A 26,268-nucleotide genomic window follows, 5' to 3' on the forward strand; every position below is an offset into this window, starting at 1 on the left:
CAAATCCATGTAATTTTGGGGGTCCTTGACAAGAAAAAGTTTGAGGACCACTGATTTAGAAGAATCGGGTCAAAAATATTCTAATACCTGCACAAATGTTTATGATAAAAAAAAAATAGCAGATCTACAAGCTCACAGCGCGGCACTCAGTGCCGAGCTGTGAGCTTGTAGATCTTCTATTTTAGGGAAATGTTTGTGTTTCTTTTATATCATTTGTAACATTTTTAACAACACAAATCTTGTCTTATGGGGGTCCGGGGTCAAAGGTCAAACACATGGGGGTGTTGTCATGACAACGTCAGAGAAAAACTGAATCTACAGGAGCTGTAATGTGTGATGTCACTGTGCAGCTGATTACATCATCATTATGATGTCATTGTGAGTCACTCATGCCCAAATATGGAGTCCATGAGTCACCATGACAATCTGCACTCACTCAAACATTATTGAGTAACCATGGCGACCTGATGTCACCCTCACATAGAGACTCTATCTCTGCTCAAACAGACACACTGAGGAGGAGGAGGCGGAGGACCTCCATAACCTGAACCCAGCATAGAGGGGTTCAGTGAATGTGTTGTGAAAGGTATAGACGTGTGTCAGTGAGTCAGAGGACACTGTGTAGAAGGACAGAGTCCCAGTAGCACAGTCCACAAACACTGCTACTCTGTTGGAGCCCCTAGAGGCCCTGACAGGGAGGACAGTCTGCTTATTATTGTGACTGACACAGTAACTGTTACCCTCATGACCATCACAGACCAGACTCCAGGACATGTTATTGTATCCAAGCCTACAGTCATCACCATCTCCTTTCCTGCTGATTCCTCTATAAGTCACTGCTATCTCAACCCTTCCACTGCACTCTACCTCCCAGTAACAGCGTCCAGTCAGACCCTCTGTACACAGAACCTGAGCATATACATCAAACCTGTCAGGATGTTCAGGATATGATTGGTCCTGTCCAGGATATGATTGATCCCGTCCAGGATATGATTGATCCCGTCCCTGCAGTGTCACCTTCCTGTTGTTCTCAGACAGAGAGAGGTATCTGTATGCTGTGTTTGTGTCCAGAGTGAGACGATGGGAATCTGATGAGAAAACAACACAGTAAACATTAAATACATCATTCACTGACTGATACACAACAAACACACACACACACACACACACACACACACACACACACACACACACACACACACACACACACACACACACACACACACACTTGAAATAAAACATGGAAGCACTTTAACCATTATTTTATGCTTTAACTATTGGAAAAAAGCAGATCTACAAGCTCACAGCGCGGCACCGAGTGCTATGCTGTGAGCTTGTAGGTCTGCTATTTCTTATTGTATTTGAATACATATTTTTAAAACATTTTGTGACTGGAACAAGATATTTTGAGATGGGGGTCCGCGGCCAAACGTGTGTCATTTTGGGGGTCTTTGACATGAAACAGTTTGAGAAGCACTGATTTGGAAGACATTTATAGAATGGGATGAAAATATTGCTGTGAGCTTGTACGTCTGCTATTTTGTGGGTGAAGGGGACAGATGGGGGTCCTCGCACCCTAGTCTGACACCCAGTGACCACATGATTCACTATGAGCTTGTAGTTCTGTATTTTTGAATAGCCAATAGAAAGCAGTATGGTTTAAGTACATAATGTGGTGTGAACTCGTTTACTGCGGACCCCCTGGTAAGCCCCCAAAGGACCCCTGTGGGGTCCCCGGACAGGTGGATGTCGCCGCCCACTACTCTGGCACCCAGTGACCAAATGATGCGCTATGAGCTTGTAGATCTGATATTTTTAGAATAGCCAATAGAGAACAATACAAAAGTATAAAATGTGGCACAAACTAGTTTACTGGGGACCCCTTGGTACACAGACCGTGACCCCTGGGGGTCCACGGATGCAGGGGGGATCCCCGCCAACTACTCTGGCACCAAATGACAAAATTACGCACTATGAGCTTGTAGATCTGCTATTTTAACATAGGCAAAAGAGAGCAGTATGGTTAACCCATTCAGGCCGGGAACACATTTTGCTGTTTGGGAGGGGCTTACAGTACATGTACAGTATGTAGCAACATATTTGTTTTGTAGGCTAATTTCTGATTTAGCCCTATTCTATAGGTTAGGCCTAAATGGGTTAAAGTGCATAAAATGTGGTGTGAACTAGTTTACTGGGGACCCCCTGGTAAGCCACCAAGGACCCCTGTGGGGTCCCCGGACAGGTGGAAGTCGCCGCCCACTAGTCTGGCACCCAGTGACCAAATGACTCGCTGTGAGCTTGTAGATCTGCTATTTTTATAATAGCCAATAGAGAACAATATGCTCAAAATATCAAATGTGGCATGAACTAGTTTACTGGGGACCCCCTGGTGCACAGTCCGTGACCCCTGGGGGTCCGTGGACGTGTGGGGGATCCCCGCCAACTACTCTGACACCAAAGGACTAAATTACTCACTATGAGCTTGTAGATCTGCTATTTTAGCATAGCCAAAAGAGAGCAGTATGGTTAAAGTGCATGAAATGTGGTGTGAACTAGTTTACTGGGGACCCCCTGGTAAGCCCCCAAGGACCCCTGTGGGGTCCCTGGACGGGTGGAGGTCGCCGCCCACTAGTCTGGCACCCAGTGACCAAATTACGTGCTATGAGCTTGTAGATCTGCTATTTTTTGAATAGCCAATAGAGAACAATATGCTCAAAGTACCCCCTGGTGCACAGCCTGTGACCCCTGGGGGTCCGCGGACGCAGGGGGGATCCCCGCCAACTACTCTGGCACCAAATGATGCCCTATCAGCTTGTAGATCTGTATTTTTGAATAGCCAATAGAGAGCAATAAAGTTAAAGTACATAAAATGAATGAATGAATGAAATAAAATACATTTTGCTGAAAATAGCAGATCTACAAGCTTACAACGCGTCACGCTGTGGCACATTGTGATCTTGTAGATCTGCTATTTTCAGCATGCAGCAAAGCGTAAAATCAGCCATTATGATACCATCAAGGTCCATCAAAATCACATTGTGAGCTTGTAGATCGAGTACTTTTCAAACATACTTTAAAAAGTCAGAACCCGTCAGGATGTTACACATGTTGAGCTTGTAGATCTGTGATTTCTGTCTATATTTCAAATATAGACAATCTAAAAGCTCACAACGATGGTGAGCTTGTAGATCGGTTGTTTTGGAAATATATCCAATCTACAAGCCCTCTGGTCCATATAATGGAATCTCTGCCATCCTGGATTCCAGCATCAACATGTCAACTCAGTCAAATGTGAGCATTCTTTAATAGAAAACATGTTTTATTAGCCTGTTATTTGGTGGTGTGTTTAAACTTAGTCTTGCTGGTGTTAAGGACCAGGCCAAGAGCAGAGAAACCTGAATTCCCTGGAAGCTCTCCTGAAGAGTTTTCAGAACAGCATCTGGGGAGGAGCCAACCAAGCATACAACAGTGTATAAAATGTTAATGTGTGATATTGACACAGAGAGACAGATACTCACATCTGGTAATGAGTTGAGGATTAAGCCAATCTTCTCCTCCATGTTTCACTCTAAGTGAGGAAAAACATATTTTGTTCAATCTGATTAATCAAATACTAGGGCTGTCAATCAATTAAAATATTTAATCTGAATACCAAGATCTCCAACGGAAACAAGACCGCAAGGGCTTTTTTTGTTCCTACTGGGCTGTACTATTTTATTTTTACTGCACTTTTACTGTTCTTCATGTTAAATACAATTAATCACATGATTATGATCAACATGGCAGTAGACAAATGCTTGCTTTATGCAAATTAAAGTTAATTGTTATTGGAACAATGACAACTACAGTCCAGAATCTTCAAGTAACAAAAGGTGTGAATGGGAGAAAAAAGCTGAAATGATAAACTCAAGACCAACAAATAACAGATGGGCATATTTATTTACTAACATTGCAGTAATGATAACTAATGATCTGGCTTTTATTGTGAAGGTGTCTTTACTTGGGAGATAATAAGCTATATGAGCCTTTTTCAGTGGCATGTTATGTTTAATCAAACTACATGTTATGTTTAATCAAACTACAACAATACGTTTACCTCAGAGTTTGGAATGGACCCCGGTTCAAACACCACAGTGCATTAATTGCACATCAAAACAAATTGTGCCATTAAAAGGAATGTGCATCAACTCTTTATTATCGCGTTAACTTTGACAGCCCTACTAAATACACAAATACACTAAGTACACATCTATGTGTGACTTTGTGTCAGAGTGAATACTCTGTTCAGAGACACATGAGGGAAACACTGCACATTCAGTGCACTAACATGGACACAGCTCAAGTCTACTCACTTGCAGTTCTCCAGGACTGGAACATTCACCATGTTGGAGCTCAGGTCCAGCTCTCTTAGGGAGGGATGAGAGCTTACAGCTGCGACCAGAAGTTTACAGCATCTCTCTGACAAGTAGCAGTGAGCCAGTCTGAATGAAGAATGAAACATCAGATTGATTGATTGATTGATTGATTGATTGATTGATTGATTGATAATCATATTTGAACTGGGGACCCCCACCCTGACAAGCACTGGAACAATGCCTCACTGTGAGCTTGTAGATCGGCTATTTTCACAACATTTGCCTATTCCTTCCGTAATATTTGACAATTTGGTTTGAAAAAGGTCTTAGGTCATTCAATTCTACCTTTATAAATGTGCAGGTACCCTGTATTCACATATTGTATGTTGCACATTAAGCTAATCATCTGGGGATCCCAAAAATAATTTAGGGACCCCCTGAGGGTCACACGTCGAAAATAGCAGATCTACAAGCTCACAAGCATTGCGTCCTCGATGCGCTGTGATCTTGTAGATCAGCTATTTTCAGCGTGTTATGAACATTGTGTAATCCCGTTGTATGAAGAAGTAGCCTACACATTTGCCTTAAAGGGATATTACACTTTCAGACATGTTTGGGGTTATTTTAACAATCTACTAGTCACATAGGCTTGGGTTACCATGATATCAAGATTATGAATACAGTCTCACCATAGCATTCAAATTATATTCATATAATAAAGTACATAATAAAACAGCAAAATAAACTGGGTAAACTTACCGTAGAAACTCCAGCCTACAGTGCAGACTCTTCAGTCCTTCACAGAGCAGCTCCACTAGTCCTGAGTCGTTCAGGTTGTTTTCACTGAGGTCCAATTCTCTCAAATGGGAAGGATTAGAGCTGAGAGCTGAAGCCACAACTTCAACCTCTGTCTGTCTGAGGTTACAGCCAACAAGTCTGTAAATGCAGATTAAATAAGAGATTATCAAAACAAATGATACATAGTTCACTGTCATGGGAGTTAAATAAAATATCTTCTATCTAGTTATACAGACATAAACAGTATTTAGCAGAGCAGAGTGTGGAATAGACAACACCACTTGACAGCACAGAATGACTGTATGGAGGAAGGTAACAATTTCACACATCAGTTAAAGGTGTGAAATGAAGACTGAACTACATTGCATATTTACTGCCTAAACTGTCTAAAAGCTTTCCAAACAAGCTGCTAGAGACCAGCATTCAGTCTCTCTATTTCTCATCCCTGTCTACTCAAGCTGGGCCACAGCTGCAGGCTTTGATCTGGCTTCGAGGCGGAGCACCGACACAACGTTAGTTTTCATTTCCCCCAATATTATAACATTTCATAAGCTACAATATGGAGGTTATGTGAAGAGACAAGAGACAGAACCAGGAAATACCAGTGACGCTCCCACACAGAGCATCACAGGTACAGAGATAGCAAATATCCAATGAGGTGCAAATAGTTTTTTTTACTTTTTTTTCTTTTTTAACACCACAAATAAACAAATAAAAATAAAACTGACAACTACCTTTTCTCACTGACAAAACTAAATAAAAACTAAGATATGATGACTAAAACTATGACCAGTGGCATCAGTTCAGCAAAAGCTAGGGTATGGCAAAGATGGGAGTCGTCATGGAAAAGAGGCATTACATTTTGTATAACACGGTTCTATTGTGAAAATAGCAGATCTACATGCTTACAACGCCTCGCAGGAAAAAAGAAAGAAAAAACGAGTTTTGTCAGTTTTTTACACAGGTTTCTTTCTACGGATTCTTGGGCTGGATATGGCAGCCTGGAATGGTTGTTCAAGTGCAGCTAAACTAAGCATGTTAGTAAACGTGCCACAATTAAATAATGTATTGCTCCTGTGCAGCTGACCTGCGGAACCTGGGAATATACCATTCTGTCAAGCTGATAAGAATAGTCTACAAGTGTGGAGAATATAATTATAATACCTTGTTAAAGTGACCATTTTGTTAAATTCTGCATTTGTCGTTATTTTACTGCGCAGATAGACAAAGAGACATTCATGGATTTATATTTAAAAGTAACTTATTTTCCCCCCTGGAACCAGGGTATGGCAGCTGCATACCCTGCCATACCCAATTGACGCCCCTGACTATGACTAAATATACTTACTATTTCCTCAACAAAACTGTTAGGCAGGGACTAGTAGAGAAGAGATCCAGGACTAAAAGACAAGTCCTTTTTTGTTTACTTGTGTGCAGATGTCACTCTCTCAGAAAGTAGCAGATCTACATGCTCTCAACTTGTGGTGCTTCGACATGTTGTGAGCTTGTAGATCTGTTATTTTCAGCACAAAGGGGAGTAAAAATTTCAACACTATCACGGCCCGCCAAAAAGCAATTTAGTCGACTAAATCAACTGTAGATTTAGTCAACTATAGTTGCGACCGTAGGTCGCATTTACTATCAAAACCTCCACCGGCTGTCCGTGCGTCAGTCACACGTCACACTTTTGCCCTGCTCATATCTCCACAACCGTTGCCCCCATCCACGCCAAATCTTGCACACACACTCCTGACCTGCCAAACTACTACCTCCAAGGACCCCCGCAGCTCCAGGGACCCCCAGGTCCCTGGGGGACCCCCAGGTCTAATTTTGCCCTGCTCCTATCTGCACAACCGTTGCCCCGATCCATGCCAGATTTTGCACACACACTCCTTGCCTGCCAAACTACAACCTCCAAGGACCCCCGGAGCTCCAGGGACCCCCAGGTCCCTGGGGGACCCCCAGATGTAAAAAATGAACAAATGTGCAAAAATGACCAAATGACCACCCCAACGGGGCTGCTCACGGGGAATTCCTGGGGACCACCCACTCCTGGTGCTCCAGAACGGATGCAAAAGTGGTGGCGCCCCCAGTGGAGGACCCCCTCCACTGCAGCTCACATAAAATGCCGTAACTCCTACAGATTTTGCCCTAAAATCACGAAAATCACTACACAGCATGATTTAAGGAAAAACACATTTTTGCCCTATTTGTGGAGATAAGCGACCTACGGTCTTACTGGTTTTATGGTATTTAGTAAAATAAAACCAGACTAAAAGAAAGTGAGTAACTTTTCAGCTGACTATGACAAAAACTAAATTAGGGCTGTCTTCAAGTCGGGGGGGGGGGGGGGGGGGGGGTTAATGCGAGTCGTTGACGAATCGTTTTATTGCGACCGAAGGTCGCATATACTCTGAAGAACCGTGTCACTTGAGTGTCCTTCCTTCCTTCCGTATCCTCGTGACCGTCCGTATCCTCTGTGATGTCAGTGTGATGTCAGCGAGTTGTGACATCACTTCCTGTACAGGGCGGCTACACGAAATGTGGATAACACTATATATGGAGATAGTCCAGTCCATCATGTCATATGGGACTACCGTCATAGAAAGTAGCCATTGTTAGGCCGGAGTCATTGGCTGTCTAAACATGGAGATGTGGATAACACTATATATGGAGATAGTCTAGTCCAATATGTCATATGGGACTACCGTCATAGACAGTAGCCATTGTTAATCCGGAGTCAATGGCTGACTGTCTGTACAGGAAGTGATGTCACATGACATACTTTTTATGCCCATATATGAGTCCTAACATGGAGGTGTGGATAACACTATATATGGAGATAGTCTAGTCCAATATGTCATATGGAACTACCGTCATAGACAGTAGCTATTGTTAGGTCGGAGTCAATGGCTGTCTGTCTGACTGTCTGTACAGGAAGTGATGTCACATGACATACTTTTTATGCCCATATATGAGTCCTTCTGTACCACATCTCCATGTTTAGGCAAACTCCACACAGAAAGGCCCTATCGCCAACCCAACCTAGGGTGTGAGCGATAGGGCCTTTCTGTGTGGAGTTTGCATGTTCTCCCCATATCTCCTAGGGTTGATACCCTCACAAAAACATGAACAAACTCCCCCCAGAATGACAACAACTAGAATCGTCAGAGAAACGCTGTGGTTGGCCAGATGGTCAAGATTTGGCGCGACCTCGCCCTTTAGGGCGAGGTCATTTGGACCTATACATGGAGAAATGGAGCAAACCTGTTTGGCCTAAACATGGAGATGTGGTACAGAATGACTCATATATGGGCATAAAAAGTATGTCATGTGACTTCACTTCCTGTACAGACAGTCAGACAGACAGCCATTGACTCCGGCCTAACAATGGCTACTGTCTATGACGGTAGTCCCTTATGACATGATGGACTGGACTATCTTCATATATAGTGTTCTCCACATCTCCATGTTTAGGCCCCATCGCTCACACCCTAGGTGGGGTTGGCGATAGGGCCTTTCTGTGTGGAGTTTGCATGTTCTCCTCGTGTCTCCTAGGGTTGATACCCTCACAAAAACATGAACAAACTCCCCCCAGAATGATAACAACTAGAATCGTCAGAGAAACGCTGTGGTTGGCCAGATAGTCAAGAATTGGCGCGACTTTAGCCCTTTAGGGCGAGGTCGCATGTCACCCTGAGGTCGCATTCCACCCTCAGGTGTCTTACTAGTATACACTATATAAAACCAGTAAGACTCTCTAATCGGGAGATAAGTGATCGCCAGGTTGGCAACCTCATGGTGGCGCTAGAAGAGGCGCATGTGAGAAATGAGGGGTGGAGGTTGTGATTTGCGAAAGTGTGGAGGAGGCTTCACTTCCACTCATCCAAAGACCTCCTTCGCCCCCAGACTGTATGACGGGAGCATTTGCAAATCGTGGGAGTCAACAGTCTGGCCACGCGAGACTACATGACTACTAACCGAGCCTTCCTGCAGTTCCTCACAGCTGGGATCAGTCTCCTTCGCCCCTCCTCTGATGTGTTGTATTTGTCCAGGTCCAACTCATCCAGAACCTCCTCTGATGTCTGCATCATGACGGCCAGAGCTGAACACAGGGTCTCAGACAGTTTCTCTGTTCTGTTCTCTGACTTCAGGTACTGTTGGATCTCCTGAGGTAATGAGTGGTCGTTCATCTCCATCAAAAAGTGGAAGATATTGACACATCTATCAGGAGAGACATCTTTTAACAACTCCCTCAGGTTGTTGGTGGCTTTCTGGATCTCCCATGGACTGCTCTTTGTCTGTTCCAATAGGCTTCTCAACAGACTCCGGGTTGACTCCACAGAGAGGCCATGAAGGAAGCGGACAAAGAGGTTACTCTCCATAGCAGCTTTTGGGAAGTCAGAGAGGGAATATACAGTATCTCCCAAGAATGCCTCCAGGACCTTCATGTTCCTCCCTGTTAAATCTGATGAGAAAACACAGGCCCACACACACGTACACGCACGCACGCGCGCACACACACACACACACACACACACACACACACACACACACACACACACACACACACACACACACACACACACACACACACACACACACACACACACACACACAGTAGGTCAAATGTCAAGTTTATTAAGTATTGACAGTTCAAGTGATTAAATATCTGAACACTCAAATGTACACAAATCCAAAATACACTTATGGAAACTATATGGAATCTAAGGTTGTGGGGGTCCCTGTTTTGTATCTCTCTCTCTCAACTAAGGGGCCCTTGGCCTGAAAATGTTGAAGATCCCTGCAATAGTTTATGAAATGTTAAAGAGGTGGTGCCATAGTTTTGTACTTTTTCTGGTTTTCATGAGTCTAGGAGGTTAACAGTACTTCATTAGACCCCCTGGTGTGGTTGTTATGAGCAATGATGTATTCCCTTTGTATTTGGGTTTCTTCCTGGAGGATGAAAACTTGGGGGTCAAAAGTGCCAATCCAAAAAGAGCGATTAACTAATGCAATATAATCGAACCCACCCACGCACCTCCCCTCATCATCATTTCATTAAATTAGTACAACCTTTGTGGGCAGGGAAACTCCAGGTTGCTCTGTGCCCTGTGCTGCCCAGATGCTGCTGACAGCTATCAAACATGTCACACTTTACCAGTTGACACTGACAAATGAGATCAATGGTTGAATTGTATTTATAAAGACAGGTTGATTCCCTCAGCCCTCTCCCCCTTCGCGTGTGTAGTTTATTTTTATTTTTTTCGATGATCACTGCTTCACTATCTTAGCCCAACACAAGTAAACTTGGGATTTGCTACATTTTTCATAAGAATAAGAAAATTGGACATTGCCGACCCGACGCGGGGCCCACTCGAGTCACACTGTGTGGGCATAGATAGAGGCTAGAGCCAGTTGACGTGTTTTTGAATTGCCTATACACGCAACACTTATCAGCTATGGACATGAAGTACTCCTAGGTGAAAATAAATATACTTTTGAGAAAATAGAATGGTGGAGATGGCTCCAATGAATGTACAAAATGGGAGCACAGTTTTTAAAGCCTATATCCCATAGTCTAGAAGTTGTAGGTGTTGATTGAGTGCCATATATCAAACCTTGTTCTTAAACCTTTTCATGTAAACTAAAACCAAATTAAAATGTAGAGTTGTAAGGAAAAGGGGTAAGAATCCCCAAGATGAATTGAAAACAGTGAATAGCTAAACCAGTAAGACTCCCTAATCGGGAGATAAGCGACCGTCAGGTCGCAGCATGATTTTAGGGCAAAATGTGTAGGAGCAGTGTCCAAAAATGTGGTTGAAAAAAATCGGCCTGATGGTGGCGCTGAGTGTAGACATAGTGTGTAGTGATTTGTGTGATTTTAGGGCAAAATCTGTAGGAGCAGTGTCCAAAAATGTGTTTGAAAAAATCGGCCTGAAGGTGGCGCTATATGGGACAGATCCATGTTGATGAGATGGGTGTAGACATACTGTGTAGCGATTTGCGTGATTTTAGGGCAAAAATTGTAGGAGCAGTGTCCAAAAATGTGTTTTAAAAAATCGGCCTGAAGGTGGCGCTATATGGGACAGATCCATGTTGATGACATGAGTGTAGACATACTGTGTACCGATTTAAGTGATTTTAGGGCAAAAATTGTAGGAGCAGTGTCCAAAAATGTGTTTTGCAAGAATCCGCCACATGGTGGCGCTAGAAGAGAAATGAGGGGTGTGAGAAATGAGGGGTGGGGTCTCCGCGCCGCCGAGGTGGACGAATAGGTATCGGCCCCGGCTCTCCCGGTCGCTCCTAGCCCGAGTTACGGCATTTTATGTGCGCTGCAGTGGCAGGGGGTCCTCCACTGGGGGCGCCACCACTTTTGCATCCGTTCTGGAGCACCAGGAGTCGGTGGTCCCCGGGAATTCCCCGTGAGCAGCCCCGTTGGGGTGGTCATTTGGTCATTTTTGCACATTTGGTCATTTTTTACATCTGGGGGTCCCCCAGGTCCTTGGAGGTTGTAGGCAGGCAAGGAGTGTGTGTGCAAAATCTGGCATGGATCGGGGCAACGGTTGCGGAGATATGAGCAGGGCAAAAGTGTGACATGTGACGTGTGACAGACAGACTGACTGACGGACGGACGGACGGACGGACTGACTGACGGACTGACTGACGGACGGACTCACAGTTTGTGGAGGTTTTGATAGTAACTGCGACCTGACGGTCGCAATCAGTGTAACCAGATTAATCCAATTATGCATTTGAAAATAGCAGATCTACAATCGTGTCACATGAGCTTGTAGATCTGCTATTTTCAAATAGCCAATCTGTATATAGGTTTCAACTGGTTACACTGACTTTGACACTAAACAAATTTAGCTGTGGACCCTTTGGAACTCCCTCAAGGACCCCTGGGGGTCCCCAGACCCCAGGTCAATCACTGTTCTAGAGCATTGTGTAAACAACTGGGAAGAGCCATGGGCAGTACTGTCATGAGAATGAGGAGGGATTAGGAAAGGTGGGTGGTCTTGTTGTAGGAGGCGGAGGGACTGGTTCAGGTGGGTGGTGCTAAGGTGAAAACCTGGTACACTTGTGGGTGGTGGGTGGTGCTAAGGTGAAAACCCGGTGAACTGGTGGGTGTGACAGATACTCACATCTGGTAATGAGTTGAGGATTAAGCCAATCTTCTCCTCCATGTTTCACTCTGCAGGAAGTAGAACAACAATGCATCAATGTCTCAGTGTCTAACACAACTTCTCCACTAGCTGACACTACAGTGTTTCTCCTATCATTATCTTGGTCCTGCAGCCCATCCAGACATACAGTACTCACTGCTGCCCAGTTTGGATCTCATCTCCTCCTCAGACTCCACCTTAACCTCTAGAGAACTCCACTCTCCTTGTATCCCTTCTTGATGCAACTTTACTATGCAGATTTATCTTGGATAGGCTATGTCTTGTTATTTCTCAACCACAAGTACTAGTTTCTTTGAGGCACTAAACTATTCTCTCTGCAGTCTAGTTAAGTTATTATTTACACTTTGCAGGGTGTAAATAATGGCAGGGACACATTCTAGATTCTCTAACTCTGGTCCATAGCGTTAGAAGGTGTTATCCTTAACGCTATGTCACCGATGAGCCCTTGCACTCACAGCCACGGTAGCCCAGCCTGCTCAGCCTCTCATATGTAGTCTTTAAAAAAAAGACTTTAGCTACTCACAAAAAACAAAGACGGATCTGATGTTGAAAGCCTACTTTCCTAAGTGAGTTATGGAGAACTCCTTCTAACACTAAGGATCAGAGCTCAAGTCCAAGAGAAGGACATATTGATGTACTAACTGTAACATTGCAGTAATGATTACTAACAATTAGGCTTTTATTGTGAAGGCAAATGTTTCTGAACGTCTCACATCCTGCAAGTGGAAATATCCAATCTGCAAAATCACACCTTGCATGCTTGCAGATCAGCTAGTTTTGGCATACAACACGTCTTACGACAAAGTCTAAAGGCCTGTCCATACTGTCACCGACTGAGTTGGGAAAGCTGCAAAAAGTTTGGTGGTCGGAGACAGCATGGACAGCCCTTTAGTAAGGCTTTACTTTGGAGATAATAAGCTACGAGTTTGTTTTCGTGGCACGTTATTTTTAATCAAATTACAACACGTTTACCTCATGTTATGTTTAACCAAACACGTTTGGAGTGGACCACGGCGCTTGGAGTGGACCATGTTTCAAACACCACAGTGCGCTAATCACACGTTAAAAGGAATGGCCGCTAACTCGTTATTATCGAGTTAACTTTGACAGCCCTACTAAATACACAAATATGTACACATCTATTTGTGACTTTGTGTCAGAGTGAATACTCTGTTCAGAGACACATGAGGGAAACACTGCACATTCAGTGCACTAACATGGACACAGCTCAAGTCTACCCACTTGCAGTTCTCCAGGACTGGAACATTCACCATCATGTTGGAGCTCAGGTCCAGCTCTCTTAGGGAGGGATGAGAGCTTACAGCTGAGACCAGAAGTTCACAGCATCTCTCTGACAAGTTGCAGTGAGTCAGTCTGAATGAAGAATGAAACACCAGATTGATTGATTGATTGATTGATTGATTGATTGATTGATTGATAATCATATTTGAACTGGGGACGCCCACCCTGACAAGCACTTGGTACAATGCATCACAGTGAGCTTGTAGATCGGCTATTTTCACAAGCCTCTTCCTTACGCAATATTTGACAATTTGGCTAATTTGGTCTTAAAAAGGTCTTGAGTCATTAAATTGTATCTTTATAAATGTGCAAATACCCTGTATACAGTAGATTGCGATCCATTTTGTCCCAATTGACATCGCTCATCCCCCATCTCCCACAGCTATCACTGGTGGCCACTAGGGGCAGTATTGCGCCATGTAAAACCTTTCCTTTCTAACCTGTTATCCTATAGTATGTTCTGTTGGTCTGTCTTTCAATGTTATGTACTGTATATGAGATACTGAAGTGGTCTTCAATTAATCAAACTGTTTCCCAAACACTTTTCATGTTTGGGTGGGTCAAGACACATATGGGTCCCATTCTTCATGAAGAAATTAAATAAAAATAAAATAAATTGCATGAATTAGAAAACATTTTTAAGAAGTAGTGAAATTAACCGATCTGAATGTGTGGGTCATGGACACATTTTTATGGGTCCCTTCATTTTTTTGTTTAATACACTTTGGTTTGGTCTATTTTTTATGATAATATTCTAAATCTACAAAGTTAACTAGTAAAGTTTTACAATAGTGAAAACTTTAGTTACTAGTGGAGTAACTAAAAGTTTAGTGGAGTAAAACATTTAAAATGTTTGCCTCTGACTGTACTTAAGTATTTCCAATTACTTTTACTCCACTAATGAACAAATACCTTAAAATTGTACTTACTTATAAGTACAGTACTTAAGTAAATGTACTTAGTTACTTTACATCACCATCTGTCATTGTTTTCTGACCTGTCAAGCCAGTATGATATATCAGTCTCAGTGGCTCACCATGCAAGGCATTTGACTTTTGATCCATTTTGCATCTTGTTCGTGGGTTCGAATCTCACCATAGCCACTATGCAGTGATTTTGTTGACTGAGGCTAAATTAGTTCAATACATTATAAACTGTTTTTTATATGAGATACTTAAAGTGTGGTTCCTGTGGAAATAAGCCTCGGCTTTCTAGGATCTCCTTTTAGTTGACCTTGTACCAGTGATTTGTACTGTCATGAAACTGTACTTTTTTCTATTGCAAACTTCTAATAAATTCTTCAATCAATCAATCAAACTGTTCCTGTAGTCTCGCCTTGCCTAAATCACAGCGGCGGCTAAACAAGGACGCTGTCAGACAGACCCATGATGTTTACTAGGATAAGAAATAACACTAGAAAGGTTGTTATTTTGAGAGAGAAATGTACCGCATGATGATTACATTTCATATGGTTCATTTTGACCCAAGAGACTTCTTTAAGTAGGGGTGTGAGGGGTCTAACTAGGGTTTTTCATGATTCTGAATCCATTTCAAGCATTTGTTTTACACAGAAAACGAAAGATTTTTTTTTCTTTTTACCATTATCCAGTACAGAGTGACAGAGTGACAGCTTGATTGGCACTTCGGTTTGTGTGTGTGTGTGTGTGTGTGTGTGTGTGTGTGTGTGTGTGTGTGTGTGTGTGTGTGTGTGTGTGTAGGGGGGTGGGGTGTGAAGACCTTTGTTTTCAGGTGAGCCTAGCCAAGCCAAACCGGTTATCCAATTGTGAGTCTGATCTGATGGGATCAGTACACCCTGGTCTGTCACAGAACCAGGGTGGTTGACTTGAAACTATAATGCATGTACGTGATTATAAATGTTTAACTTCTACTCCACTGCATCTCAGAGGAGCTAGGGCCCCTGCAGTATACTATAGGCTTAACCTGGTTTTCATTCCAAAAGTGGATCGTAATGCTTGTGAATAAGGCACATTAGGCAATTTCTTCAATTGAAACTTTTATTTTTTGTCAAAAACAACAATTCAAAATGTAGGCATTTAGCAGACACTCTAAATCAAGAGCGATTTACGTCTATTTTCAAAAGATCTTTATGCAATTTTGATACTTTAAGTATATTTTGACCAATACTTTTGTACTTTTACTTGAGTACATTTTGAATACAGGACTTCTACTTGTAACAGAGTACATCTACATGGCAGTATTTCTGCCAAAAAAATAAATGATAATTACAGTAGAAAGGTCATGGGGAGGTAAGGATAGGCTTTTGGATTTTATTTTTGTAGTTGCAGCTACCTGTAAGTGACTTTTCAGTTGGCTGTATAAACAATGTGCCTAAAGGTTCCCCAACCCCCAATATGCAAGGTAGTGGATAGACCTGTTTGGTTCCAAGAGCCAACCAAGGATTACCCACACAACCCCCTATGCGAGACAGTTTATACAGAGAGTCATACATACATAGAGGGGGGTTGGGGGTGAGAGAGAGATGAAGCACGGTCCCCTTTCCTTAGCTGAGAGACTTTCTATTTTGCAGGTATCAATTCTGCAATATAGAAAGTAAAAGTCCAGAATTCAAAATGTATTTGACTAAAAGTATGAATGTGTTGGCTTCAAAATGTAAAGTGCAAAATGTTTGAAAATAGCAGATCTACAAGCTTACACACAGCGTTGTGAGCTTGTAGGTTGTCTATTTTCAAAAGATTTTTATACAATTTTGATAACTTCAAATCACCCATTCTGCATAATGAGTACTTTTGGTACTTTAGGTACATGAATACAGGACTTCTACTTGTAAGGCCCTGGTGTTGTTTATTTTCTATTTGTGGTCTGTGGAAATGGAAATACTTATAATATAATAGCAAATTGATAATTATCCATTTTAGACCCACAGCCAGTTCTCAATTATAAACATCTATAATCATGTTTCATGAAACATTATAGACACACATTATAGACACAATTCTCTTTCTCTATCAAACTCGAGACTATAGGAACAGTTTATAATGTATTGAACTAATTTAGCCTCAGTCAACAAAATCACTGAATAGTGGCTACGGTGAGATTCGAACCCACGAACAAGATGCAAAATGGATCACCAGTCGAATGCCTTGCATGGTGAGCCACTGTGTCACACAGGTTGGTCAGATCACAAACAATGACACATGGTGATGTAAAGTATGCACTACGTACATTCACTTAAGTACTGTACTTATAAGTAAGTATATTTTTGAGGTATTTGTACTTTAGTGGAGTAAAAGTATAGGAAATTGGAAATACTCAAGTACAGTCAGAGGCAAACATTGTAACCTACTTTTACTTTTACTCTATTATATTTGTACAACTTTAGTTACTAGTTACTTTGTAGATTTAGAATATTATCATAAAACATAGGCCTACATTAATCTCTTCAGCCCTATACATTTTGCCCATTTGAAAATAGCCGATCTGCAAGCTCACAATGCTTTGCAAAAGCGGCGCATTGTGAGCTTGTAGATCGGCTATTTTCAAATAATTTCCATGTTTGAAAACTTGAAATGGGACATCCTGCCTAATTTTACTTTTGGTACTTTAACTATAATGCAACATCATTTATGTGTAAAGCCCTGGTGTTGTTAATTTTATATTTGTGGTCTGTGGAAATGGAACTACTATAATACTTACATTATAAGGTGGCCAGGACTGTGGCCACAGACTGAGGCCCTGTGCCTGGAGGGCCTGGTAACATTTACATCAACTATCTAAATATTCAATCAAGCTATATCCCTTTAAGTAAAAGTATCAATACAGCAATATAGAAATACTTCGTTACAAAATGTACTTGAGTAAAAGTATGAAAGTATTGGCATCAAAATGTACTTAAAGTGCCAAAAGTAAAAGTAAAAAATGTTTGAAAATAGCAGATCTACAAGCTTACAATGTGTCGCATCGCGACGCGTTGTGAGCTTGTAGATCGGCTATTTTCAAATAGCCAAGGGATAAAATAAGGCTAAAGACAAAGTGGTTAATATATGTTTTTTTTTATATATATATTATAATGTATATACTGCAAAGTAACTAGTAGCTAAGGTTTTCAAAACATGTAGCAAAGTAAAAGTACAATATGTTGTGGAGTAGAAGTAAAAGTATTAGAAATTGGAAATACTCAAGTAAAGTACAGATACCTCAAAATTGTACTTAAGTACAAATACTTAGTTACTTTACACCACTGATGCAACATCATTTATGTGTAAAGCCCTGTTATTATAATATAATACTTACGGTATTTGGGGGCCAGGGCTCATCCCTTTATTTTAAGCTCAGTTGATTTTGGGGGGTTGTGGATTAATTTGGCTCTGATTTCAACAATATACACAAACAATCTCAATTTAAGCAAGCCAATTGTATTTACATTAAAACAAATAATTACAATTTGAGAGCAAAAATAACTCACAGAAAATAAATACAAAAAATAACTAATTACAGACCCTATTAACATTGCTCTTACTCAACTGCTCCACCTGGTGGTTGATTTTGGAACTAAATCTTCGGCAGACACGGCAGAGGAACATGACTTTAGGAAAAAGGACAAACTGAAACGCAACCTACTGTATACTGTTGCACAATAAGCTAATCGTCTGGGGACTCCCCAAATTAATTCGGGGACCCCCTTAGGGTCACACATCGAAAATAGCCGATCTACAAGCTTTTTCATTTCATTTTTCATTCATTTATTTATTTATTTCGAACAAATTAAAATATTCAAAAAGACAAATAAAATAAAAGGAAGAATTAGATTTTTTAAAAAATAAAAAAGAATAACACCCAAAATTTCATATCTTCCTTGAATTATAATCCATATTCGAAAAAGGAGTAGGAAGAAGTTTGTGCAACTTATCTAGTCCTACCCCTGCATTTTCTAACATAAATATCTTACAGTTGTTAGTATTATGGTTTTCCGCCCCAGTGTTTATACACTTGAATTAGAAAAAATAAAGCAAAAATAAACAATCAATCAGGCTTACTAGTCAAAACAATCCAGATCTGAACCAGATCTGCTGTACATTTCTATTCTAACTGATATCTATTTATTATGTCTATTTTATACATTTTCTTAAACCTGTTCCATGATACACTGTTTCAGTTCGTCTCTTAGATTATTCCATAGAATAACCCCTTTTGCTGATATACAGTGTTGTTTTGCATTGATCCTCACAAATGGATGTTCAAACATACATATACCTCTCAAATCATAATGACACTCCCTCCCTTGGAACAACTTTTGGATGTTGTGCGGCAATGTTTTATTTTCTGCTTTGTACATTATATGAGCTGTTTTCAGGTCAACCAGATCTTTGAATTTTAGAGTTTTTAATTGGATAAAGAGTTTATTAGTTGGTTCTCTATAATTAGTTTTATTTATAATTCGTATAGCTCTTTTTTGAAGTATAAATATTGAGTAAGTATTTGTTATATATGTGTTTCCCCACACCTCCATACAGTAAGTTATGTATGGTAGTATAAAGGAACAATATAACAGATATAATGCAGTTTTATTTAAATAATCTTTAACCTTGTATAATATTGCAATTGACTTGGCTATTTTAGTTTTTATATAATTTATATGTGGCTTCCAGCATATTTTATTATCTATAATTACTCCAAGAAATTTGACCTCAGTTACTTCTTCAATTTCTATTTCATTTATTGTTAGTTTTTTTATATTATTTATTCTACGATTACCAAATATTATATACTTTGTTTTACTTAAATTTAGCGTTAATTCGTTAGAATCAAACCAAATCTTTAATGTCTTCAGTTCCTGCTCCACTGTATCCAGAAGTTGTTCCAAGTTTTCTCCGCAACAGATCAAGTTTGTATCATCTGCAAAGACTATTGTTTTCATTAGTCCCGAAACCTCACATAGATCGTTAACGTACAAGATGAAGAGCAAAGGGCCCAACACAGAACCCTGAGGAACTCCATATTTAACAGTCAAATTCTGCGATTTACAGTCATTTATTTGTACATATTGGTTTCTACTATGCAAATAACTACTTACCCAGTCCAGCGCTACCCCTCTAATTCCACACCTCTCTAATTTTTTTATTAACAAGTCATGATTTACAGTATCAAAAGCTTTACTGAGGTCTAGAAATACTCCAATTGCATACTCTTTATCTACTAATGCCTTGGTTACTGTTTCCACAAAATCTATTAATGCGTGTGTTGTTGTCCTATTAGCCCTAAAACCGTATTGTTGTTCACATAATATTTTGTTTTTGGAAATAAACTCATCTAGCCTCTTGTAAAAAACTTTCTCCAGTATTTTAGAAAACTGTGGAAGGAGGGAAACTGGTCTGTAATTTGTTAATTCATGTTTATCGCCAGCCTTATATATAGGTATAAATTTTGCAATCTTCATCTTGTTAGGAAATATTCCTGTTTTTAGTGATTGGTTACAGATATATGCAAGAGGTTTCGACACACATTCAACAATACTCTTTACAAATGCCATGTCAATGCCATTACAATCCAAGGATGTCTTGGCCTTACAATTGTTGACAATGTCAATTATTTCTTTTTCATTTGTTCCCTTCAAAAGCATAGAGTTAGACATCTTTTTAGTTTTCCCTTCTACCTTGTTATCATAACCAGTCTTTGGAATCTTATTAGCCAAATCAGGACCAACATTAACAAAGAATGTATTAAATTCATCTGCCACTTGACTCATTTCATCAATAGTTATTTTATTAATTGTCCGAAAATAATTTGGATATCCTACTTTACCTGCACCTTTTTTTTATAATGCCATTCAGTACCTTCCATGTATTTCTAATATTACTCTTGTTTTCCTCCAGTACTTTACTATAATAGGCTCTTTTACTGCTTCTCATAATTCCTATAAGTTTGTTTTTATATAATTTATAACTGTGTTCAGCCTCTGTTGTCCTCTTTTTTAGGAATTCTTTGTAAAGTGCGTTCTTCTTCTTACATGCTTTTTGTATCCCTTTAGTTATCCACGGTTTCTCACTAAATTTCCGTTTAATTGTTTTCTTCACTAGAGGGCAGTTCTTATCGTAGAGGGCAGTTAATATGGATAAAAAAGAATTATGATACATTCACATCTTCTACATATACATTTTCCCAGTCCTGTTCTGTTAAATCTTTTTTAAGAGACATAATTGCCTCATGTGTTTTATTTCTACTTAATATGTGTACTTCTGCATCTTTGTTGGTCCTGATACCGCCCTTAATGACTGCAAAGACTGGCAGGTGGTCAGTTGCATCATTTATAATTATTCCACTTATTATTTTTCTATCTATAACGTTAGTAAATATATTATCAATTAATGTAGCGCTATGTGGTGTTATTCTAGTTGGTCTTATGATGGTGGGATACAAACTCATACTGTACACAGAGTTAATAAACTCTGTGGTTGTGTTGTTCTCAGAAAGTAAATCAATGTTAGTATCACCACAAACAAAAAACATTTTCTTATTATTTATATTATCGTTCATTTCCAGCTCACAAGCATTGCGTCCTCGACCTGCTGTGAGCTTGTAGATCAGCCTTTTTCGATGCGCAATCCCGTATGAAGTAGGGCATTCACGAATAGTGATTTTTTGAATTCGAATTATTCGACCTCAAAGTATTCGAATAGTCGGAATTCGACGGGAATTATATATATATTTTTTCATCCAATAAAAACGAGTCATTCTCTGCCTCTCAATCATTGATGCGCTGTTTCAAGTCTTGAACACAACATGCGAGTGAGGGTTAACCACTGGAGGCGGGACAGACCTGAAGGTTAGTGAAATACGATTGGCTATTGACCGTGGCATTTACAAATGAGCCGCGACCTGATTGGACTAAGCGACCAGCAAGTATGGGTGCGCTCAGTGCTTCCCCTGGAACAGTACATTTGACAGCTGTATAGTTTGCCTGCATCACAGCGCAACAGTTTCTAATCAGTTTCTCTTTCATGCTCTAAAATAAAAAGACTTTAACCCAGCGGTTCACATTACCAAACAGTTTAGCCCGTGACCCAAAATAGAAATTAGACAATCGCCCAGGACCCAAACTAGTGAAAACAGCAGATCTACAAGCTCACAACGCCGCGGCTCGCACCGTGAGCTGGTGGAAATAATAATAAAAAATGACTGTTCAAACAAATCTATAATCATCAACAGGCAGTTAGGGTCGATCCATACCGTTATAATTTCGGTTCGGGAGGACGCCCCGACCCGAAATTATTTAGGTTCGGGGGAAGTTCATTCATACTTTCTTAACGGCTAGTGCCCAAGTCGCTTGTAAATATTGGAGGTCCGTGGCATGACGACGTTTGTGGCCGATGAATGAGCATTGCAGGGCGGATACATAATTCTGACTACACTGAATGACTGGAGGTCCAGTGAGTAGCAGCTCCAGCAGGCAGCAGCACCAGCGGGCCGGGGTCTCTTCTCTCTCACTCACACTCACAAACGCTTGGCTCGAGCTCTGTCAAAAACATTTAATCTACAAGCTCACATTATAGACGTGCCGCCTCCCTTGCTGCATGTCATCACGCAGTCACAACTCGTCGTGGAAAATGAAAACATATCAACACGGAACACTAGCAATTAGCAAAGTTGTGTTTAAGCTCCTCTTTTCTCTTTAAAACGGTCGGCGATGCGTTAGCAGCGATTAACCTCGCCTGCAGGCTTTCTCCCGCAGCGATACACGCAGCAAAGGTGTGTGTGTGTGTGTGTGTGTGTGTGTGTGTGTGTGTGTGTGTGTGTGTGTGTGTGTGTGTCTCGCGCGCGCGCCTCCCAGTCCACCAGCTGAATATGTATCCGCTCTCTGATGCCCAATACACGGCCACACAAGCATTTGGAAGTCGGCGTGTCTCCCACTCAAACGACGTCTGTTTCCTTGGATTCACAGCCGAGAATATGAACGTGAAGCCGGGATGAATGAATGAGAAGACACCGCTGAGTACCGAAATTAAGTCGGGAGGTCACAACATCAGCATCATGACATCAGTATATAGACTGCACCAATTCATCCACCAGGGGCATTGACAAATCATCTTTTATGACTTCCTATCTAGCCAAGCTGTATGAACCATGAATAAACAATAATAATGATAATAATTTTTAAAAAAGAAATTAAAAAAAAAAAAAAAAGAGTAAAAAAAATATTTTAAAAAAATAAGCGATTTTCGAATTCAGTTTACCAAGTCGAATAGTGACGTTAGTATTCGAATATTCGAATATTCGAATATTCGGTGAATGCCCTAGTATGAAGTAGCCTATAAATTTGCCTTATAGGGATATTACCCTTTCAAACATGTTTGTGGTAATTTTAACGTCTATTCGGGCACATAGGCTTGGGTTACCATGATATCAAGCTTAATACATTCTCACCATAGCATTAATATTATATTCACACAATACAGTACATAATAAAATAGTATTGATCACATTAAATCTGGTAAATGTATCTTACCGTAGAATCTCCAGCCTACAGTGCAGACTCTTCAGTCCTTCACAGAGCAGCTCCACTAATCCTGAGTCGTTCAGGTCGTTTTCACTGAGGTCCAATTCTCTCAAATGGGAAGGATTAGAGCTGAGAGCTGAAGCCACAACTTTAACCTCTGTCTGTCTGAGGTTACAGCCAACAAGTCTGTAAATGCAGATTAAATAAGAGATTATCAAAACAAAGTATGTACATAGTTCACTGTCATGGGAGTTAAATAAAATATCTCCTATCTAGTTATCCAGACATAAACAGTATTTAGCGGAGCAGAGTGTGGAATAGACCAGGGGTTTTCAAAGTGGGTGACGGGGCACCCTGGGGTGCCGTGACTGTAGTCCAGGGGTACCGCGAGATAATTTGATAATATTTGGAATTTATTTGGACACTTAAAAACAACTATTTAGGATAATTTTAAACTTGAATTTTGAATCTTCAGTCAGTTCTAAACAAAATAGCCATTATCTCAATGTTTTCCTCGCTACAATTTGCCATAAATATAAGGTGCAAGGAGTGAAAAGGCACCCCTACATTCATTAAGATAATGTAGGGGTGCCTCGGATGAAAAAAGTATTTGTAGGGGTGCCCTGGGAACCCCTGGAATAGACGACACCTCTTGACAGCACAGAATGACTTTACGGAAAAATATATAATTTTTTATATCAAAGATTACAACCAGCAGTTAAAGCTGTGAAATGTAGACTGAACTACATTGCATATACTGTCTAAACTGTGTAAAAGCTTTACAAACAAGCTGCAGTCTCTATATTTCTCATCCCTGTCTCCTCAAGCTGTGCCACAGCTGCAGGCTTTGATCTGGCTTCGAGGCGGAGCACCGACACACATAGTTTGTTTATAAGTTGTCCATAGAGATATTCAGCTTTACTACAGCATTGGTAATGGCAGTTTTATTCACCCGCCAGGCACAACACTTTGGATCCAAACAACTTATCTTTAAGAATATTAAGAGGAAATGTATATTATTATCATTACCCATATAATATTATTTATTGTCACATCACAAAGCTTATTGTTGTTTACATGACATTGCATGATGGACTCGATTTCCAAATAAAGCAGATCTACAAGCGGTTAAGGTGTTGTGATGCAAAGCATTGTAAGCTTATAGATCTGATGCCTTTGAACTACAGAGTGCTTTCACCACAGTGAAGCTGGTTTAACGTTGGATATTCAGGTTGTCTTTTATGGCGTTAAACAGGGAACAATGCAAATGATGAACACATGAAGGCACATTTAATTTGGTGGAATTCATCATCTGATGAACCTGAGATGCACAAATCAAGGCTTTACACAGCCTGTCATGAATCAGACGTGGCTCTTTATTTAGAAGCAAACCTATAGGAAAGAATATAGCAGAAATGTAAAGAGCTGAGTGAAAGACACACATGGAAAATAATAATGATCTGGTCATTTTTGAGCGGTGCTAACTACTCCTACTTTTGGCTTTGTGAGTATGTCTGTCCGGACGGATGGACGTTGTAATTAAAAGGCACCGCTCACTTCACACTAGGCCTGTCCTCTAAAAATCTAAGTTTTAAGCCCCGGGAATCGACGCCAATTGTTTGAGTCGAGGCGAAAATATATATATTTGTTATATCACCAGTTAGCCTACTACTGCGGTGCACTGCTGGACTGGTGTCATGTACTTCCAATGAGAAGTAACAATTGGCGAACAGTTATTTATTGTCTCGCACCAGCTAGGGCTGCAAGCGAACCTTCGGGGATTCGAACGTTCGCTCGTTACGTTGGCAATCGAAATTAATGGGTTCAGGTTTTTTTCTTTTTTTTTCTTCTTTTTTTTACACGAAAAAAAATTATCAGAATGTGATAGGCCTATTCAGAATATCACAGTAGTAGAGATAGCCAAATACGAAATAAGTTAGGCCTACCGGTAAACACTAACAGTTAATGGTGACCGTTAAAGTAGTTATAAAATGCACCAGAACAGCTTGGAGCGATCAAGGACCGTCCTCCGCTCCAATTCCGCTCCTGTTTGGGGCCGCGAACCAGCCTCGCTGACACACGCTTGATGACAGACAGTAGAGTGAGAGGCAGCACTCTGAGCTGGGCAGAGAGAGACTTGTGTGTGCTCTGAACAGCGAACACCCATCCACGCACCCAAATATTAAACAGCCTTTATCCTAAGCAGCATGAGCAAAGATGGATTTCATTGCAACCCCCTAAAGGATCTATATAATGCGATTTCTGGGGTTGTTACATCGAGACCAGTTCAGCCCGAACGCGGCGCGCTCCGACGCATCAAGTCTAATCATCATCCGTACAACTCCGCTATTATTGAGCCTGTTCGTCAACAAACTGCGCAACATTTTCTCCGATTGGGTTGGATTTTCCAAGTGTTAGCCTACGTGTTAATGCGGCCACGCATCCACGCGTTTTCAATGGTTAAAACAGCGCATTTAAAACATTTCCTACACTGTTTTAGCTGGTTAAAGGTACAGTACGTTCGATGGTTCGGTGAACCGAACGAACCATCGAAGGTTCGATGGTCCGTTCGGAAAATCCCCCCGAAGTTCGAATCCCTAAAACAGGGCTAGATTACAGCCCTAGCACCAGCGTAGGGGTGAAAGTGAGACGGAACGGCCAGAACGGTTCAGAACCGCCGCTTCGTTAAAATATTCGGAGCCGGGACGGTGTTCCGTTAAGAGGAGGAAGCACGCTGTCAAAATCCCATATTAAATAACCTGCCACAGCACAAACGCACGTCCACGAAGTAAACAATCTTCTAAAGTCAAATTAACATACACAAGTGTAGGCTACAAGTTACATTTTCTAATCAAAGTGCTTCTGAATTGTTCCAGTGTTGTAATCCATGATGAATGATTGTGTTTCGCAGTGTTTGCGTCCATGACATGTCCACACTGCTGGCTCTAGCGGGAGCTGTGCCTCCGCCTGTTTATGATCCGTTTCTGAAATGAATCCGTTCTCGACACTGACTCATTACTCTGTCAGTGCTCTGTGTCCCGCGACTGCGGACTGGATCCCATCGTTCATTTAAAAGAGCCGTTCAAGAGAGCGGAATCGTTCGCGAATGTCTCATCTATACTGCACGCTGCCGAGAGACGGGGCAGAGTTG

The 26,268-nt window shown here is 41.0% G+C and overlaps 2 protein-coding genes and 1 long non-coding RNA gene across 3 annotated transcripts in view; all 3 read right to left on the reverse strand.

Annotated features, from left to right (window-relative positions):
- Positions 1 to 489: 489 nt before the first annotated feature.
- On the reverse strand, positions 490 to 3,107 carry LOC308292372 (neoverrucotoxin subunit beta-like; the record flags this gene model as incomplete). The annotated part of the gene is made up of 2 exons (XM_080734685.1): positions 490 to 1,088; positions 3,089 to 3,107. The coding sequence occupies 2 exons, from the start codon at positions 3,105 to 3,107 to the stop codon at positions 490 to 492; spliced, it is 618 nt and encodes a 205-aa protein (XP_080590811.1).
- Positions 3,108 to 4,249: 1,142 nt separating this feature from the next.
- Positions 4,250 to 26,268, reverse strand: part of LOC308292373 (protein NLRC3-like) — a gene marked incomplete at its 3' end in the record, with an annotated part of 202,764 nt that continues 180,745 nt past the window's right edge. Inside the window, exons 4-6 of the mRNA XM_080734686.1 lie at positions 9,135 to 9,393; positions 5,115 to 5,291; positions 4,250 to 4,280 (exon numbers count right to left, since the gene is read on the reverse strand). Of these exons, the coding sequence (XP_080590812.1) occupies positions 4,250 to 4,280; positions 5,115 to 5,291; positions 9,135 to 9,393 (467 nt within the window). The remainder of the gene's footprint in view (positions 4,281 to 5,114; positions 5,292 to 9,134; positions 9,394 to 26,268) is intronic.
- LOC308292756 lies at positions 9,449 to 13,706 on the reverse strand. Its single transcript, XR_013962430.1, has 3 exons — positions 13,586 to 13,706; positions 12,302 to 12,351; positions 9,449 to 9,621 (listed from the first exon to the last, which is right to left on the reverse strand). It is a non-coding gene; the product is annotated as an uncharacterized lncRNA (long non-coding RNA).

Source organism: Nannobrachium achirus (genome assembly GCF_963921795.1).
Source record: "Nannobrachium achirus genome assembly, chromosome: 10".
NCBI classification, from domain to species: domain Eukaryota; kingdom Metazoa; phylum Chordata; class Actinopteri; order Myctophiformes; family Myctophidae; genus Nannobrachium; species Nannobrachium achirus.